Source organism: Hypanus sabinus, chromosome 27, assembly GCF_030144855.1.
Source record: "Hypanus sabinus isolate sHypSab1 chromosome 27, sHypSab1.hap1, whole genome shotgun sequence".
Classification (NCBI taxonomy): domain Eukaryota; kingdom Metazoa; phylum Chordata; class Chondrichthyes; order Myliobatiformes; family Dasyatidae; genus Hypanus; species Hypanus sabinus.
The window spans coordinates 18,190,043-18,210,236 of record NC_082732.1 but is presented as its reverse complement, the minus strand read 5'-3'; the positions used below and the strand labels follow the sequence as shown (position 1 = coordinate 18,210,236).

Sequence of the window (20,194 nt, the reverse complement as noted above, 5' to 3'; positions counted from 1 at the left end):
ATGTCTCAACGAAAGAAGGTGGGGTTTGTGCACTAGTTGGAAAAGAATGTTGCACTTATATCAGATGCTCAAAAATATAACTCAACTACAAGGTGAAATGCAAAAGGCTAAATTCTCACATTTCTCTTGAGGGTTGGGATTTCTTTAGCTGGATTAAATCAGTACTTGGGGAAGGCTTGTTAGCCTGGTTACAACCTCTCTTTTAAGGACTTATTGCCCTGACCTGCTTGGCAGTAGTTATTTGCCACATTTTGCAACTGTTTATTCATCTGATATATACCCTTTCCCCATCAAAGACAAGAGACTGTTGCTTTACTTTATGCCAAGTCTCTGAACATGGAAAACTGTGAGGAAGAGGATAGTTATGAGCAAAAATGATTAAAAATGCAACTACTACCCCTAGGAAATAAGGCCCCTTTTGCAGACACCAATCTTTCCAGTTGACCTAATAATCAAAATGGAGGGAATTGTGGACGAAAATTTCAAATATAGGGCTAAGAGCTTGTGTCTACTGCTAAAGCTTGGTGTCTTTAAGAGCATCCTGCTTTTGCAATTAAGCTCCTCATCTACATAACTTATAGTTTTGGCCAAAATCCCTCACTACACAAATGGTAGATGGATGAACCAAAAATCTACTGTCTTGTTAATGGGGGGGTTGGTTTCGCTCACTTGTTTGCCACTACATATAAACACAAACTTTTCCATTGTACCTCAGAGTTCCACTTGTGAGCTCTCCACGATATCATGCTAAAATAAAAGATTTGCCTCGTGAAGTCTGGTATCAGAGTCAGGTTTATTATCAGTGGCACGTGTTGTGAAGTTTTGTAACTTAGCAGCAGCAATATAATACAGAAAATAAAGTAAATCAATTATAGTAAATATATACATGTATATTAAATTAAAAATAGTGCAACACAGAAATAATACTACAAATGTGAAATGGTGTTCGTAGGTTAAACGTCTATTTAAGAATCGGATGGCAAAGGGGAAGAAGCTTTTCCTGAATCACTGGGTGTGCATCTTCAGGCTTCTGTACCTCCTTCCTGATGGTGACAATGAGAAGAGGGCATGCCCTGGGGTGATGGGCGTTCTTAATAATGGAGGTTCACCTTTCAGAGGTACCACTGTCTTGGATACTACAGAGGCTAGTACCCAAGATAGAGCTGACTAATTTTACAACTTTCCGCAGCTTCTTTCTATCCCGTGCAGTAGCTCCACCCCCCCATACCAGACAGTGACGCATCCTGTCAGAATGCTCTCCACTGTACGTCTATGGTAGTTTTCAAGTGTTTTAGGTGATAAACCAAATCTCTTCAAACTCCTAATGAAATATAGCCACTGTCTTGCCTTCTTTATAGCAGCTTGATAATGTTGGGACCAGGTTAGATCCTCAGAAACCTTGACATCCAGGAACTTGAAATTGCTCACTCTCTCTACTTCTGATCCCTCTAGGAGGATCAGTTTGTATTCCCTTGTCTTACCCTTCCTGAGGTCGAGCCTTATTTTAAAGATTCTCTGGCAGAAACACTGCTTAGTATTATGTACAAATTTCATATGAGCATCAAGTCAGACTTGCTCAGCCACCTAATTATAAATTCCAACACATCCTGAATTTCACTAAGGAATTTAGTACCAGTCAGGCAAAGACAATACATTGTTTGGCACAGGTTAAATGTTCGCTGTGTTATGTCTTGCCCAGCCATTGTTAGTTAAGGATTGAAAGACAATCCGTAAAACTTCCTTTCAGCCATGTACAAAATGCTTAAAAAAATTGTTTTAAAGCAATAGTTAAAAGGGATGAGACGCCAAAATAATTTCCACTCCTCTTGCTATGCCCTGGAAGAGGGTCAAAGGTTAAGCCATCAAGTGACCTTTGCCCCCACGCAAAACTACGTTTACAGGGCCAGATATGTTGTCACAGGAGGTGGAATGGAGATTAAAATGAATCTCCTGGCATCCCAAACTCCTAATAAGGAGGAGCAAGAGGTTGCGCATGAGGCAAAGAAGTAGGACGAACAGCTCTTCAGCAGGTCTAGAGAAACTTGGTCAGTTTCCTCTGGAAAGGTTAAAGAAATTTCAGAGGACATATTTATCAAGTCTGAAGATGCCTGTGCAGAGAACAAAAGAATGTGCTACATCACAGATGCTTTTGACCAGGTCAATCAATATAGAAAGGAACGAGTGTCACCAGCAGAAGGAGCACTGGGCAGAGAGATGCACATGACCAGCTGAGGGGTCAGAACACTGAATCTACTGAAAGAAGTTTTCTCCAGAACTTCTGGAGTCTGGGAGTATCATGTCAGGTGGTGTCAGATGTCTGCAGCCTTATTAATATCCTGCTTCATGTTGGTCCTGTTGCCAGATACAACTGCTGGTTAATGAATCAACTGCTCTGACTCTGGTCCTTGCCCACGTGCTGCCGAGGGAAAACTGCAGCAAGTTGTGTATAAATAAAGAGGCCTGTAATAGATGGAATGCTGGGTAGAAGTATAAATGCCCCCACAATAGCAACAGCCAGAGTGAACAAACATTTTCATCTTTGGCAACACGAGTGAATCTACAGATGCTGAAAATAAATAAAAACACAAAATGCTGGCAGAACTCAGCAGGCCAGACAGCATCTATGGGAGGAGGTGGTGACAACATTTCGGGCCGAAACCCTTCATCAGGAGTGAAGTAACATGGGATGGTCAAGGGGGGGGATAAGAAGTGGGGGAAGGGATAAAGTAGAGAGCTGGGAAGCGATAGGCTGGAGGGAAATGGGCTAGGGGGAAGGTGGAGAAATATGGGAAATAAAAGAGGAAGAATGGTAGGGCTGGGGGGAGAGATTATAGTGAGGGGGGGAAAAGAGAGAGAAAGAGAACCAGACTAAAATAATAGATAGGGATGGGGGTAAGGGGGGGCGGGGATATCAACGGAGGTCTTTGAGTTGGATGTTCATGTCGGCAGGTAGGAGGCTACCTAGGCGGGAGATAAGGTATTGCTCCATCGACCTGCGTGTGGCCTCACCTTGTAGAGGAGGTCATGGACATCCATCGACCTGCGTGTGGCCTCATCGTGACGGTAGAGGAGGCCATGGACATCCATCGACCTGTGTGTGGCCTCATCATGACGGTAGAGGAGGCCGTGGACATCCATCGACCTGCATGTAGCCTCATCTTGATAGTAGAGGAGGCCATGGACCTCCTCTACCGTTAAGATGAGGTCACACGCAGGTTGATGGAGCAATACCTTATCTCCCACCTAGGTAGCCTCCTACCTGCCGGCATGAACATCCAACTCACTGACCTCCATTGATATCCCTGCCCCCCCCCCCCCCCCCCTTACCCTCATCCCTATCTATTATTTTAGTCTGGTTCTCTTTCTCTCTCTTTTTCTCCCCTCACTATAATCTCTCACCCCAGCCCTACCTTTCTTTCTCTTTTATTTCCCATAGTTCTTCACCTTCCCCCTAGCCCATTTCCCTCCAGCCTATCACTTCCTAGCTCTCTACTTTATCCCTCCCCCCACTTCTTATCCCCCCTCGACCATCCCATGTTACTTCACTCCTGATAAAGGGTTTCGGCCCGAAACGTCGTTATTACCTCCTCCCATGGATGCTGTCTGGCCTGCTGAGTTTGGCCAGCATTTTGTGTTTTTTATTTTCATCTTTGGCTTGTTCCCCCACACTGCAAATCAAATAAGAAACTCTTGATCAATCATTAGTCTACAACTGCACGAGTTTTCATCACAACGATGTTCATGATACGACACTACCACTGTTGGCTGAATCAAAGGTGGAGACAAAATCAGCATATAGGAGGGAGATTTTTAGATCTGGCTGAGTGGTACCACATCAGCAACCTCTCACTCAATGTCAGCTAAAGCAAAGCAAAGGAGAAGGAGATTCTAGGTCCATGCGCCAGTCCTCATCAGGGGACCAGAAGTGGAGAGGTTCAGCAACTTTAAATTACTCAGTGTTATCATTTCAAAGGATCTGTCTTGGGTCCAGCATGCAAGTTGCATTACAAGAAAGGCACGGTATTGCCTCTACATTACGAGACGTTTGTGAACATTCAGCATGTCAACTAAAACATTGACAAACCTCCATAGATGCGCCGTGAGGAGTATAATGACCAATTTCATCCATAGCCTAGTATGGAAACACAAATGACCTTGATTGAAAAAACTAGAAGTAGCAGATACAGTCCTGTCCACCACAGGAAAAGCCCTCCCTATCATGGAGCACTCCTCTGAAAAGCGTTGTGGCAGGAAAGCAGCATCCAACATCAAGGACCCTCACCATGCAGGTTAAGCTCTCTTCTCGTTGCTGCCATCAGGAAGGTGGCACGGAGCCACAGATCACATACCACCAGATTCAGGAACAGTTCTTACCACTCAACCTTCAGGCTCTTGAACTAAAGGGGATAACTCTTTCACCCCAACACTGAACTGATTCCACAACATATGGACTCACGGAGGAAATGGAATGGTGGAAAGAAGACCTTGCTGAGTGAGCTCCAACGATTTGTGCACAGTCAGCTTCATAAAATTGGCACCTTTTTCTTTTATATTCTGTTTCTCTACTAACCACATAGTCAAAGTAACAGTTACAAATCTTAGTCATTTAACTGCATATTCTGCATTGTTTGTTATTTCTGGGTACTGATTTGAAACAGGGGACAGATCGAGCTACATCCACCCAAATAAGATTTATTAAGTTTGGCTGGGCGGGGGTTCTCACCTCCTAGATTAAGCCGCTAGGCGAAGAGAGTGTTACACAAGATAACAGGCTGTCACTTAAAATCAAAGTACATAGAAACTTCTTCTTGCAGAATGTGGCAAATCTTTAACTCTCTATCCCACCGATCTGTGAAGTTTTTGAAGTGTAAGTACTTAAATTTTTGAAAGATTTTGGAATTAAGGCCCAAGGTATTAGATCAGCCAGGATCATAATCAAAGAGTGGGTAGGCTTGTGGGGATGGCTGGCTCCTAACTTCCTGTGTTCTTGTTAGACCATAGCCATATAAAACTGCTACCGCATCTGCGCACAGTAGCAGTCCAACAGTTCTTGTCCCATTCAACACTGGAACTCACCTTAAAGACTTGATGCAAAAGAAGACCTGGCTGATGACAGCTCAAGGAGGTCCTAGCAACAGAGAATAAGGATCTCCTGACCACCCCCTTTATCGTCTTCTGACCACTCCTTTATTTTCTTGCAAAATAGCTGCACGCATTCATATTGAGCTTTTGTTACTGGATGTGTCTCGAGATTCCCTTATGTACTCAGTAGCTGGCAGCCCAGGATATTGGTGGTGTGCTACAGCCAGCCCTTTGTGTAACCACAGAAGGAACAAGCCTTTTAATGCTTCTCATCTGAAAAGCAAACCCAAGAAAGGCAAAAGCCAACATCCAGGATCCTAGAGTCCCTCACAATACTGGGAAATTTAAAGAAATTCAACAGATTTGAAATAGAATGCTGGCTTTAACAACAGTAACTGTGGAAGTACTGAATGGGTGTAAAATTGTACTTAGTTTAGTAATGACCCCTTGAGAAAGAAATTTGCCAACGTGGTCCAGTCTTTGTGTGATTTCAGATTCCTGTATGGGCAACACTCATCTACTCTTTGAACAGCCTGAGTGGCAAACAGGGATAGACACAAAATGCTTTCTCTGTAACTTCCTAAAACAACCACTCACCAGAAACATCCCCAAACGTTTAGTTCAAAACTTCATCTATAGCCTTGTTACTTGCTTCACTAGGACAATATTCCAATCCTCCTCCAGTGTTGGTGGCAGTGCCCCATGAATTGAATCAATCTTCTTCCACAGATTCAACTGTCTGATCTCACTTACCTTGTGGCAATTTGCACACAGCACAAGTAATAGACCTGAGATTCTGACTTTTGTTCTTCTACTTTTTAACTTCAGATCCAAGATGAAGGGATGATAGTATCCCATTCAAAACTAATCAGTAAGCTTCAAAACTTTGGCCCCAGTATCTCCTATTGTAAATTAGATGCTTGATTTCCTCATTCGCAGAGCCCAGTCAGTTCAGATTGGCAACAGCACGTCTTCGACAATTTCCTTCAGCACAGGTGCTCAAGGCTGTGTACTTAGCCCCCAGCTCTACTCATTTTATACTTATGACTGTGAGGCTTAGCCCAGCTCCCATGCATTATTTGTTGGCTCAGGACACCACTGTCTCTGGCCAGATCAAAGGTGGTGACAAATCAGCATATAGGAAGGAAATGGAAAAGCTGGCTAAGTAACACTACAACAACTGCTCACTTAACATCAGCAAGGCCCAGAGAAAGTTGCTTTGTTTTGTTTGGCAGTATATACTATATGATTACAGCCGATGACGATAATCTGAACTTGATCACTTGCTCCTCTTTGACCACAACAGCTGGCTCGTCTCCCTCCTCCACAGTCCTGATATGATATCCTTAGCCCTAGGAGCAAGCAGGCAACACAGCCTTTGGGCTCATGGGCCCAACTTTAAAGAATGATAATGCTCCCTCTTACCAAACTGTCACTTCTAGATTCTTTTCCACTCCCTCATCAATCACGACTACTGATCTTATCTGTACCAAAAGGATAACTAGGTTGGTATCCCTCCTCCTAATTCTGACCTAATTTACCTTGCTGGACATTTAGGTGTGTCAATGCCCATGCAAACAGACTGCGTGGACAAAATATCAAGTTCAGTTCAGGAGTTCATTAGCATCTATGCCTTGGTTTCAGGAACCACTTGAATGATGAATCTGTATGTCAACAGTTTCAAGATAGAAAAGTAACGGAGATTGCAACAGAATTCACACTGCTTTTAGCATTGCCACTCATGCAATTCTCAAACCATGGATACTGGCTCATCTACCGGGCTTACGTTATGATGGTGATGATAATAATATAGTTTCTTATCACAGCATATTTGCCACCTTTGTCTGTACGCACAAATGCTTACACACTAGTAATAAGAATACAGAATAGCTTTGAACCAACCATTAAGTAATCAAACCTCACTAGAAGAGATTGTAATTTGGCTAATTACTTACATTTGATGCGCCAGTTACGATCCAACCAAATGTGAAACAGGACATAGCCAAATGATAGTGTTAAAGTGCATTAAATTATAGCTTATAATATAACCATAATAATTGCCTGAAATTCGGAAGTGTTTTTGAATTCAAGAAGGAATCAAGGAGAAAAATAAGAATAAGAGTGGCCTAGTAATAACCATAAACAGAGATGGTGAAAGTTTCTAAAGGTATGTCAAATGGCAAAAAAATAGCCAATATAAATGTTTGGCCAATTACAAAGAGACAGTAGCAATTTTAGAAGGGACTAAGGATATGGCAGGAACATTAAACAAATACTCTCTACTCATTTTCACATTAGCAGAAAAAACACTCAGGAAGCTTGGAGAACTTTAAGGAGCACCAAACATAGATGAAAGGAAACTAGTGTTCGTATTGTAAGAAAGTGGCCATTGTTAAGTTTATGATACAACCATACCAGAAGAAATTTTCTGAGCAATATGGCTTCATAAATTGTTATTTCATCCCTGGACATAAAGTCTCACCTACCTTATAAGATCAGTGTTGGAGCCATTCACCTGATTTCTACCTGCATTGTATTCTGTGTTGCGTGTTTATTGTGGTAGCTGATCACCTGGGTGGGGAGGGGGGGGCGTGGTAAAATCAAAGGGTTTGTTTACATATTACTGCTTCATTCTGGGCAGTTTAGAGCTGGGGGCCACTGGGTGTCCTCTTTTACAGAGTGCTTCATTATATTGGAAATCATCTAACTCTATTTGGCTGAAGTCTATTTAAATACTGTACATTTAATATCACTAGTTTTAGTTTCATTAAGTCTCACTTCAAGATTGTGTGCTTTGCTAATAAAGGATCGAATAGACTTCAGTTTTTTTGAACATTAAGATGATGGATGAGAGGACGTGTCAAACGGGTTAACTCCCTGTGCTTGGTCTCCAGAAGCGGCATTGTTTTGTTCGAGTCCCTGCTACAATCAGCAATCAGTGAAAAAGAGCAGTTATTCCTGATATCTGGATATTAATCAACATCACTAATCAAATTATCTGGCTGTTACTACTTTCTAGTACTGATCTCATTCTTATAGAATTCAACAATCTTCAGAATAACTGAAGATTGCAAAGAGGAGAAACAACTTAACACACATTATTGCAAATTTTTGCAATTCCCTACTACAGATGACTGTAGTGTAACGTATTCAGGCAACAATAAATATACGAGTTCTGCAAGGGTTTTTTATAACAAACAACATGTTTATTAAACACAGAAAACAAACCCCCCAAAAGTAAACACTAACGTAACTGGAAACAGCTGCTGAGCGGCAGCCCAAAACAGTTCTTAAAGTGATATTGCAAAAACAGTTCTTAAAGTGATATTGCAAAAACAGTTCTTAAAAATGGCATTGCCAAAAACAGTTCTTTAAACTGGTATTGCCAAAAGTTCGATATGCTCACGGTCCATTTAAAAGGAGAGACTTTACAGGACGATCTAAATTCTCTTTCACGTCGCTTGGCTTCGATCCCCGATGTCGAACTTCCCACAAAGAATTCACGAAACAGAACGTCTTAAAGGCACTGACCTTTCCTTCCACACTGTCCTCAATCCTTTCTGGTAAATCCAGGGATTAACACGAAGATAGTCAACGAAATCCTTCCGAATAAGGATCAAACAAAGGTCGCTCCCGTTTCACCGTAGAAAGCGATTCTCCTCGATCTTTAACTTCCGAACTTCGATCTTCACTCTCCACTAATTTTGAACTAGCAGAATCGTAAAGAACCTGCTGGCAATGACCTCTTAAACTTTAGGCATTAAATAAAAACTTCATCTTTCAAGTAAACTGCGTCATCACTTAAAACACGCAGTGGCATGAAGTCAACTTGGCAAATCCAGCCACGAACTGCCCCTCCTCACAGGGTGGGGTCTACCTTTTATAACCTGTAAAAAAAACCCGTCACATGATCTCTACTGGCGGGAAAATTACGTCATTCCACCATCACAAGACCATCACCTCAAGTCCAGTACAGCTTCAACCCCAGTCACATGACAAGGGCACCATTGTCATGTGTCACGAGTACGTAACAGTAGGTGTTCAAACATTCAGTTCTAAACTGAGATCAACAGACATTTTGGATAGCCAGGAAACAGAGGTGTTAGATTGATACAATAAGATGAGTCATGATTTCCAAATTGTAGTACAGGCTCAGAAAACCAATGGCCTGCACCTACTTTATGCTCTTCAATGTACTTGGCCCTTAATAAGCAATAATTCATGCTACTATACACCTTAATCAGTTGCAAGCAAGTGAGTAAACATAGCCATTTCTGAAAAATAAAAAGAGCACACAACTTGCAATTGGGTATCAATGAAAATGCTGAGAGATTTTCAATTTGGGCTCAACAGATGCAGCTACCCATTTTAAAGCAAATTACTGCAGGTCTCACAAGTTTCTTAAGAATAGAGAATAAGGCCATAAGATGTAGGAGCAGTAGTATGCATTTCGCTCATTGAGTCTGCTTCACTATTTGATCATGACTGGCCTGTTTTTCCCTCCTCAACCCCATTTTCCTTCCTTTTCTCTGTAACCTTTGACACCCTTACTAATCAAGAAGGCTATCAACCTCTGCTTTAAATATACCCAATGACTTGGCTTCCACAGCCATCCCTGGCAATGAATTCAGCAAATTCACCATCCACTGGCTAAAGAAATTTGTCTTCATCTCTGCTCTTAAGAGATGTCCTTCTATACTGAGGCTGTGCCCTCAGGTCCTAGGCTCTCCCACTACTTTAAACATCCTCTCCAGGTCCACTCTATCTGGGCCTTTCAATATTCCGTAGGTTTCAATGAAATCCAGCACTCCTCCCCCTTTCTTAAATTTCAGTGAGTTTAGGACCAGAGCCATGAAACTGATCCACGTACATCAACCCTTCCATCCTTGGGATCATATTTCTTTAAATGCTGGAAATACTCAGCCAGTGAGGCAGGCACTGTAGAGAGAGAAATGGTTACCAGATCAGGTTGATGAGTTCTGATGAAAAGATCATTAAATGTTTCTCTCTCTACATTGGCTTTCTGACCTGTGTAACCCTCTCACTGGGGCTCATACACCAACTTGGCTCGTTAACTACGTAACTCTGCTAACAGCCACATGACTCAGCAGTGAGAAGACAACTTTTCATAAGCAATGTACATCTAGGATCAGTGTGATTTGGGGTTCAACCAAACAGGAATGTTGTTCCGATTAAAGGAACTTTGCTTTGAGTGAATGCTGTGTAAATACAGCCCATACACAGCTTCTGGTAGTCCGGAAATGACAGATTGTACACCAGCATAAAATTATAAAGAAAACATATTTACCACATTTATAATTACAGAAAAAAGAAAACTAAAAGGGCCCATTATAACAAAACAATCCAATGTGCACATAAACATTGGAGCTCATTTCTGGATTAGTCAGGGATGTATCACTTTACTCACATGCAGGACACACAGTCTGCATGAAAGCACCTGCCACAGCACAAATTTCCCTCAAAAACCATCTCAAATGAATTGGCTCTCTCTGGAGTACTGGCCCTTCCTTTTTGGAGTGCTCATCTCTACAAAGTACTTCTTGCAACAGGGACTCTCTTTCAAACAGAATTCTGCAGCATCTTCCCTTCTGCCCAGCTCTTCCAAATTTTTCACTGGGCAGGAAGCTACGATTGTCTGATACAATATTCTTAAATTGGACAGCATGGCTCCTTATCTTTAGCCGAAGCCAAATCACTTTTTCCAGCAGAGCACACTGCTTTTACAGGAAACTGCTAAAATAAAATATCTCACACCATAGAAGTCTTAACTAGGACATTTCATCTGTAAGACTTATCTAGCATTTTCTGTTTGAAACTTTAAACAGAAAGTTAAGTGTTTCTAAACTTTAATTTCAAACAGTAGAGTAGCTTCACATCTAAATTGTCCTACGTCTGTGTACTAATGCTCAAGTTAACAGACTGGGAAAATCCCATTAACTGTCAAATGGAAATATTATTGTTTAATTAGTAATTTAATCCAGAGAATTTTTAATTGCTCCATTAAGTGCCTACCAACTATTTCCTGATTCAAAGGTTGATCCCTACATTTTAACAAATTCACAATTATTGTTTTGTCATTCGACTGGTACTTAGTAACACTTGGCAGGGAACAAGTTTCAACCATCTCTGATGCAGTGCAGAGAGTTAATAATCCATGAGAGGTCAAAACCCATTGAACAAAAATCAAATGTTGCAACCTAATAGAGAGCCAAACCCACCAAGGTAATAGATGAAAAATGATTGTGCTTAAGAGAGACATTCTAATCATGAAGTTTTGAACACTACAGGTAACCCATGCATTACGAACTCTTGCACAACAGAAATTCACTCATACAGAAATCACAAAATATTACCAAAAAATTTAAGATACAGAATAACATTTATTCCCACCTAATGTATGTAAAAATGTAAATAATAACATTTTCTAAAATTTTTAACTCTCATTTCTTGGCATAGGCATAAAAATAGAAGAGTCTAGAAGTGCTCGGATCAGGTAGAAGCTTCAAACGGAAGCATTCTGATTTGTACAATTAACCAAAACTTCCTGCAATTTAATTTTTCACTGTTTCAGTTGTTTTAATATATAATGATAAAAAAATTCAGCCATGTCTTACTTAGTCATCAGACTTTTTTTCTTACAAAAATCAGTGTTCATGCTAAAAATCTTATAACTAATTATTTAGTTTGTAAGAGCAGTTACCATTTCCAAGTTGGAAAACACATAACTTGCATGTAGAAAAGGCTCTCAAGCAAGCTGGTGAATGATCAGGTCAGCTGACTTGGAGAAGCTTGCTAAAGCAGGACAAATAAAGAAATTTCTTATATTGGGAAAGGGAATTTTTTAAATTGTTTTTTTCCCCTTCTAACTTGGGATGTAGGCTGAATGGCCAGATTCCATGCTGACCCTCAAAGCAATCCTATTAATCCCTTTTCTCCCGAGCAGGGTCACAGGAAAGCAGTAACGATCATCAAGGACCCCCACCATCAAGGCAACGTTCTCTTCTCGTTGTTGCCATCAGGACTGTGGTACAGGAGCCTCAGGGTATGCACCACCAAGTTCAGGAACAGTTGTTGGTCCTCAACCATCAGGCTCGTGAAGCAGAGGGGATTAGTTCACTTACCCCATTACTGAACTGGTCCCGCAACTTAGGGACTCTACACTTTCTCAATAGTTATAATTTATTATTACTTCCTTCTTTTTGCTTTCCATTTGTATTTGCACAGTTTGCTGTTTTTTGTCACATTGGTTGTTTGTCCATCCTGTTGGATGCAGTCTTTCACTGAATCTATTGTGTTTCTTGTATTTATTGTGAATACGCACAAGAAAATGAAATTCATGGGTGCATTCAGTGGCACATACACACTTTGATAATAAATTTACTTTGAACTTTGAATTAATTATTCTCTCCCCCATGGTCATCAACTCTCCCGATTTTTAAAATCTAATTAACCAAACTAAATATTGGTTTAATGTCACATACTAAAGGTCCACAGCAAACTCTGAGAGTAGGTTTTCCTCAATGCCCTGAACTGATTATATATTTGTGCATTGTGAGGCATGAACCTACAGTCTGATTCTCTGGCAAGGAATAATATAAACTGAGCCAAAATGACATTTATTTCAAATTCCCTCCAGAATGTCTAAATGAAAAATAATAACCCCAAACAAACAGATTCCTTTCTCTCGAGAGAATGTGTTCTAAATCAGATTCTTTAAAGATCTTTTTCTTTGCTTCCAAAAAGGGCATCTGGAGGGCATCTGAGCAGCGATTTACAAGATAAATTACCCCAAATTAACTGATTGAAGCTCTCAAGATTGATCAATGTGTTTTCAGCTAAATTATTCCTGCAGATAAAGCATTCAACTTACATTAAGAGCAAGTCTGGTAAGACTTTTTTTTAAAAAAAAACAAAAAGCTTAAAAAATATATTATTAAGGAAAGAATAAGATGCAAACAAACCATTTCAGAAATGTTAACACACATTGTTAGAAAATTAAGGGAGTGTTGAGAAGGGGACAAAATGATGAGAAGTTATGTGGGGAACAGCTGACTAATGAAAGATCGATGAACTTTCTGCACTCAATTTTCTACTGGTCCTCCTGATAATGTTCATTTCTCCATTACACTCTGCTCCAGAAAGGCATTACCTAAGTTCTGGTACCTCACCTAATGGCCATTACCATTTTGCATTCAAAGTTCTAAGTATCAATGTTTGTATAAGTTATACAACCTTGGGATTGATCTCCTTACAGGGAGCTGCAAAACAAAAGACCCAAAAGAACATAGAAAAAAAGGACCAATAACCAACAGGCAGAGAGAAAAATAACAGATCATGCAACCAATACAAGCAAGCAACAGTATTCAGAATGAACAGTAAAGCAAGCAACAGCATTCTTAATAGCACATGTGAATAAGGTAATTAACTTCAACTTAATAGCAGCAAAGACTAAAGGACAAACACATTCAATAAAATACTTGTTGTAAGTGAGAGGATTAGAGCAATGTCTTTTTCTGTCATATTTATTATGCAATTCTGAACCACATTAAGAACCGGTAAGCACTTTATTTACCAAAATGAGATGTAATCTTCAAATTATGCCTGCCTGCCTTTATTCTTAAAGTTCCCTAGATGAAGTGAAGACAATACTCCTGGTTTGTCCTTATACTTATTTTCCCGAAATGTTTATTTATTTCAAACAACATTTGATACCGCTTGCTGACAAGCCTCTTCAGAAATGGGAACCCTTTTCCCTGCTCCTTATGAAGAAATAATAGTCTTGCCCCAATTTCACAACTTCAGGCAAGTTTAGATCTCACTTCATAGAAGTCAACAAATATCGAATGGAACATCTTCAAGCAAGTGCACCACACAAAATTCTATCTTCTCATCCTACATTCTTAAATATGATGTACAGATGACAACTACATTTCAGCTGATCGGTTACAGAAATTCACCCTTACAGAACTCAATCACAACCCAAAAGTTTGGAATAAGGTATAAAATCTGTTCTCAGAGAATGTGTGAGAAAAATAATGTTATCAAACAAAGATTTTTTTTAAAAAATCAATACTCATTTCTTGATGCATGTACAGACGATGTGACTTCACATAATAGAAATCTCAAAATGGACTGTTAACTTGTATAAAGTGAAAGTAGTTTTATTTTTCAAGCAATCACACTTAATATTCATAGATCTGCTTTAATTTAATTGTAAACCATCCTAGAACTTTGTTGGCTGATGATTCTTGATTAATATTTCAAACAATTACACTACTGGAGGCTGGAGAATTTAGAAGAGTGAAACTCACCTAGGCACAGGGGCAGTGGTAGCAGAGTCTGAAAGAAAATTGAGAGAAGGTGCTGACTATTATTAGTACAACTTTCATATAATTTTTCTTTATATTTGCTAATCAAGGTATTCATCTTGATCTGCAGAGCAAGCGTAACTTGGTGATCAACCCACAGATGTTAAACCTTTGCATATTGAGCTCATTCATTTTACATTCCATGCATTCAGTTACCGATTCGTAGATTGGAACAAGAAACTGATATTCCTTGAATTGAAGGCAGCTAACTAGGGCAGACATCAGTTTAAATTTGGTTCCTTCCTGGTGTGCACAACTCAGTTAACCATGAAGAAAGATATTCTGCAACTCAGTTATTGTGAGAAGGAAATGGTTCCTTCTTGCTTTTCTTACCTGAGTTAATGGAATGCGCAACTGCATCTGCAGGAGACATGACAGAGTTCAGGTGAGACGTAGAGCCCACAGCATCCTCTGCAGGAATTACGGAAGGCTGGCTTGTGTTTTGTACAAATTGGGTTGACTTTGTTTCATCAGATATCATCGTAGTATGTAGAACATCAGCAGACTGATTACCACCCAGTTTTTCTGGTGAGTTGTTGAGCTGGGGCCTGTTTTCGACACTGTCATCATCTTCACACAGACTATCAAAGTCAAATTCTTCACCATATTCTTCATCTGAAGATGACTCCAACTCGTCAATCAAATGGCTACCTATCAGTACAGAAAGTAGAGCAAAGTCACATTGTTTATCCTAACAAAACTATAATGGTCAAGCCTGACCAAAACTGATAAGAGGCTTGCAATATTTCATCTGAAATCCAGGAAGGCATTTATGTAACAGCTTGTACTTTGAAAAGCAACATTGCAATTAGCTCTTTGAGTCAAGTCAAGTGAAGTTGATTGGAATCTAACTGCATACCTGTACATAACGTATATAGAAACAAGACAACATTTCTTCAAACCAAGGTATAAAGCACATTACACACAATAACTTATGAAGGCAAGGATAAAATCTACAGATGAATCACACATAAATAATGAACTAAAGTAGATTAATGTTACATATTGTAGGTACGGAACAGATGAACTAGTGACACTTTGAATATGATGCAGCCAGAAGTTTGGAAGCCTTAACGGCCTGGGGGAAGAAACTGTTTTCCATCCTGACCATTCTTGGTTTATGCATCGGAGTCTCCTGCCTGACGGTAGAAAGTCAAAGCGGATTCTGGATGGATGGGAGGGATCCTTAATGGGCCCTGTGTATGCAGTGTTCCTGATAAATGACCCTGATGGATGGTAGGATGATCTTCTCAGCTGTTCTCACAGTCCATTGTAGGGACTTCAGGTCCGATGCTTGACTGCTCCCATACCAGATGCAAATGGTCAGGACGCTCTCGATGGTGCTCCTGCAGGACACAGTTAGGATGGAGGATGGGAGCCTTGCTTGCCTCAATCTTCTTTGGAAGTGGAGGCGCTGTTGTGCCTTCCTGCTCAGTGAGGTGATGTTAAAAGGACCAAATGAAGTCATTCGTGATGTGAACTCCCAGCAACTTAGTGCACTTAACTCTCTCTACAGAGAAGCCATGTATTCACAGAGGGGGATGGTTTGTCTGCACCCTCCTGAAGTCCACAATGATTTCTTTTGTCTCCTCCACATTCAGGCTTAGGTTGTTCTTCTCCTCACATCAATCCACCAGCCGCTCCACTTCCTCTCTGTACCCTGCCTCGTCATCATTCCTGATAAGGCCAACCACTGCTGTGTCATCCACAAACTTTATGACATGGTTTGAGCTGAATCCTGCAACACAGTTGTGTCAGCAGTGTGAACTGCAGTGGGCTGAGCACACAGCCTTGAGGAGCGCCAGTGCTCAGAATAATGGGACGAGAGATATTGCGGCCCATGTGGACTGACTGTGGCCTTACTGTTAAGAAGTCCAGTATCCAATTGCAGAAGGAGGTGTCAAGACCCAGGCCAGACAGTTTCCCCACCAGTTTCTGGGCTATGATGGTGTTAAATGCCCAAATGAAGTCTATAAACAGCAGTCTGGCATACAAGATCCCATTTTCCTGATGGGACAGGACAGAGAGGAGAGCAGAAGCTATTGCATCATCACTGTATTGACTTGAGTGATAAACGAACTGGAAAGAGTCCAATGCAGCCAGGAGAAAAGCTTTAATGGGCTCAATGACCAGCTGTTCAAAGCATTTCATAATGGTTGATGTTAATGCCATTGTTAATCTCCAAGATGCATGTATCACTCTCTCCCTCTCTCCTCCACCCTCTCTCTCGCTCCCTTTTTCTCTAGAATCATACTTATGAATGCAGTCTCTACCCCCTTGAGTATTTGCTACTTGGGTCAGGGAAATTTGCTGTTACAGAATTTGCAAATCACCATCCAAAAGTTTGAGATACAGAATAAAATTTGGTCTCATGGGATTTACGCGGGTTAAAAAAGGTAAATTAATCAACATGAAATTTACTTTCTTCACCCAAAGCATATAACTTGATGCATGCGGAGATGGCGTGGCTTCTCGTTAAAGAAAAGTCGTCATACACCTGGTTTCTAAGGATGCAACTCTCCCTCTCCTGTTATGTGGTGGTCACCTTTCCTTCAATGACTGAGTGCTCGTCATGTGGTAGTCAAGATCCTCTGCACCCTCTCCTTGCCCAAATTTTTCCTCACCTAACATCTGAAAGATGTGCAATTCCTCCATTGTTTCTTATAATCAGGAATTCCCACTTTTGGACACCTCATTCTTTTAAGCTTGATGATATTACTCACTTTACCCTCAGATACTCATGAAGCAAAACATTGTACTGACATAGAAATAGCATGCCTGTCACGACGCTAGTGATTCAGCATCTTGTCTTGTAGCAGTGTACAACAGGGCATGAAATGCTTCCCCAACAAAATATAAAAGGCCTAAAAAAATTTAGGTAATTAAGTTCAGAACGATTACTGCGCAACTTAATCTGCATTTATTCCCTTGAATGATTGTAGATGTTTAGGTGAAATTAAATATAAAGTTAATCAGACGCTCTTCTTGCCTATAACCAGCAGTGAAGTGCAGCTGGAGGAGCAGTGGCTGCATTACAGGCATCAACAGGAAGCTCATTAGTCCAAACCATATTCTAGGAGCCGATGATCATGGACCATCCAGCCTCACACTTGAAAAAAATTGGTATTTGGATAAAACTGCATCCTTATCACCTCAACCATCCAATCTCACTACATTGCTCCTCGTAATATTTTAATTGCCTCCCATCATCTTATCCTGTGCAAAGAAACAGTGCAGTAAAACTCGGTTATCCAGCACAGGCCAGAATTGAAAGGTACTGGTTAATCAGGTGTTGACCCTAGTACTTCTGTTGGCCCAACTTCATCATTCAGCCTGTCCCAGTGTTGCTCAACCAGTATTCCTACCGAAATGTCAATTACTGGAGCAGGAGAGATCTTAAATATCGGGCAACAATACTTTTACAGCACTTCCTTGGCTTAACAATATCTTCCAAGATCATGACAAGTAGAATACAAGGTCAAACATTTCTTGCTCTCCCGAAGATATCTGTAGACCATGTGAATACCCACCAGTTCAACCGGAGAGACAGGGAACACATACAGTAGAGGGCATGAGCTAAAATATCATGTAATGCAAATACCAGAGCACATTCTGGAGGTGAAGTAGTAATTGCTGTTTGGAGTTCAAGGGCATTCTTCATTTCATCCTATGGACATACCTGGATTTGGGTTCTGTTCTTCTGTTTCAAGTCGACCTTCAGACACAGAGGGCTCATCAGTCGTGTTCTCCTCTCTCAAAGTTTCACCCAGAGCCATGCTGGACAGATGGTGTTCAATTTCCTCTCCCTTCCGATCTGAAAAGAAGGCCAACAGTTCATTTAAACCAAATGAGCTAATGACTGCGTTCCCATTCTCAAGGATATTCAAATCCAGATGCATTAATATTTGTAAACCTGACACTGCTAACAGGTGTTAAATTAATTTTAACGCCTCACACATCAAACAGACAACCTTACAAGGGTTACAAGAGTCTTAAACCTTACACCTTAAACCTTACAAGAGTCCTGACGAAGGGTCTCGACCCAAAACATTGACTGCTCCTTTCAACGTATGCTGCCTGACCTGCTGAGTTCATCTAGCTTGTTTGTACGTCTTGATTTGACCACAGCATCTGCAGTATACTTTGTGCTTACAAGGATTTTCTTTTTTTTCCTAAAAAGAAAAGAGAGTGTTGGGTGCATGGGACGGTGGCAGTAGCAGGTACATTAGGGGCATTTAAGAAACTCTTAGATAGGCATACAGATGATAGAAAAATGATGGGCTAAGTAGAAAGGTAACGTTAGAGTGATCTTAGACTAGGTTAAAAGGTCAGCACGCACAACATCATGTAATGAAGGGACACACACAAAATGCGGGAGGAACTCATCAGGCCAGGCAGTGTCTATGGAGAAGAGTACAGTCGACGTTTCGGGCTGAAAACCTTCAGCAGAACTTGTACTCTTTCCCATAGATGCTGCCTGGCCTGCTGAGTTTCTCCAGCATTTTGCGTGTGTTGCTCAGATTTCAAGGATCTGCAGATTTTTTCCTGTCTGTCATGGGACAAATGATCTATTCTGTTCTATGCAAGTAATTTTGTGTAAGTGTAACATAACTTCTTCCATTATCGAGTACTACACATGCTAATGCCCTTCCCTTAGACAACATCGGTGGCATGGAGAGGGGAGACTTGCAGCTTGGGCGACTACTGGTCTTCCATAAAAAAAGCCTTGCCAGGCTTGTACCCTGGAAACTTTCCAAGGTGCAAATCCATAGTCTAATCAAGACTAATGGAGGCCTGCACCTACACTATACATAACTTTAAGTACTTAAAATACCCAGAAGATTTCTTAATATTTATGACACTTAATGACTGTTAGAATCTTTCTTTGTGGTAATTTCTAATCTCCTATTCAAAGCTGTTCACACGGAGACTGATTCGGGGTAAAACTGGAGGGGCAATGACGAAAACAAAAATCACCCTCCATTGGGCAGCCATAACAAGCCATGCTGAAGAACCCAAGAGTTGATGACAATCAATGGGGAAAGTGATTTTAAGGCAGAGGATGAGAACGTTAACCCAAAAGAATTTTAAACAAATTGGATGGATGCATGGGAAATGCAAATCTAGTCTGGCTGCCTTTCAGGATGAAGAAAAGTAATGGGAAGTATTATATTGCTCAACTCTCAAAATGATGAACCATTAGAATTTTAGCATTGGTGTTAATGATACAGAAGCAAAAGAAGATGGCAACACACACAAAATGCAGGAGGAACTCAGCAGGCTGGCCAGCATCAATGGAAAAAAGTTGACATTTCAGGCCAAGACATTTCTTTGGGGGGGGCAGAGAGGAAGATATAGAAGGTAGTAAGTGCTAGGTGAAACCAGGAGAGGTGGACGGGTGAAATAATGAGCTGGGAAGTCAATTGGTGAAAGAGATAAAGGGCTAGAGAAGGGGGAAATCTGATAAGAGAGGACAGAAGACCATGGAAGAAAGGGAAGGGGGAGGAGCACCAAAGGGAATGATGAGCTGGTAAGGAGATATGATGAAAGAGGGAAATGGGAATGGGGGATGAAAGGGGGGTGGCATTACTGGAAGTGTATGACATGTCCTCTACTGCCACAATGAGGCCACATGCAGGTTGGAGGAGCAACATCTTACATTCTGGCTGGGTAGCTTCCAACTTTATGGCATGAACATCGATTTCCTGAACTTCCGGTAATGT

The 20,194-nt window shown here is 40.9% G+C and overlaps 1 protein-coding gene across 4 annotated transcripts in view; it reads right to left on the bottom strand.

The window, feature by feature from the left end:
- The window catches only part of LOC132382028 (rho guanine nucleotide exchange factor 10-like protein), a 193,884-nt gene that overhangs the window by 126,418 nt on the left and 47,272 nt on the right, over positions 1–20,194 (bottom strand). For 2 of the 4 annotated variants that reach the window (XM_059951841.1, XM_059951842.1), the window contains exons 3-5: positions 18,151–18,285; positions 14,805–15,122; positions 14,415–14,442 (exon numbers count right to left, since the gene is read on the bottom strand). In XM_059951841.1, coding sequence (XP_059807824.1) covers positions 14,415–14,442; positions 14,805–15,122; positions 18,151–18,285 — 481 coding nt within the window. Of the gene's footprint in view, positions 1–14,414; positions 14,443–14,804; positions 15,123–18,150; positions 18,286–20,194 lie in introns of those variants that run through there. The other 2 variants (XM_059951843.1, XM_059951844.1) reach the window with 1 other exon arrangement.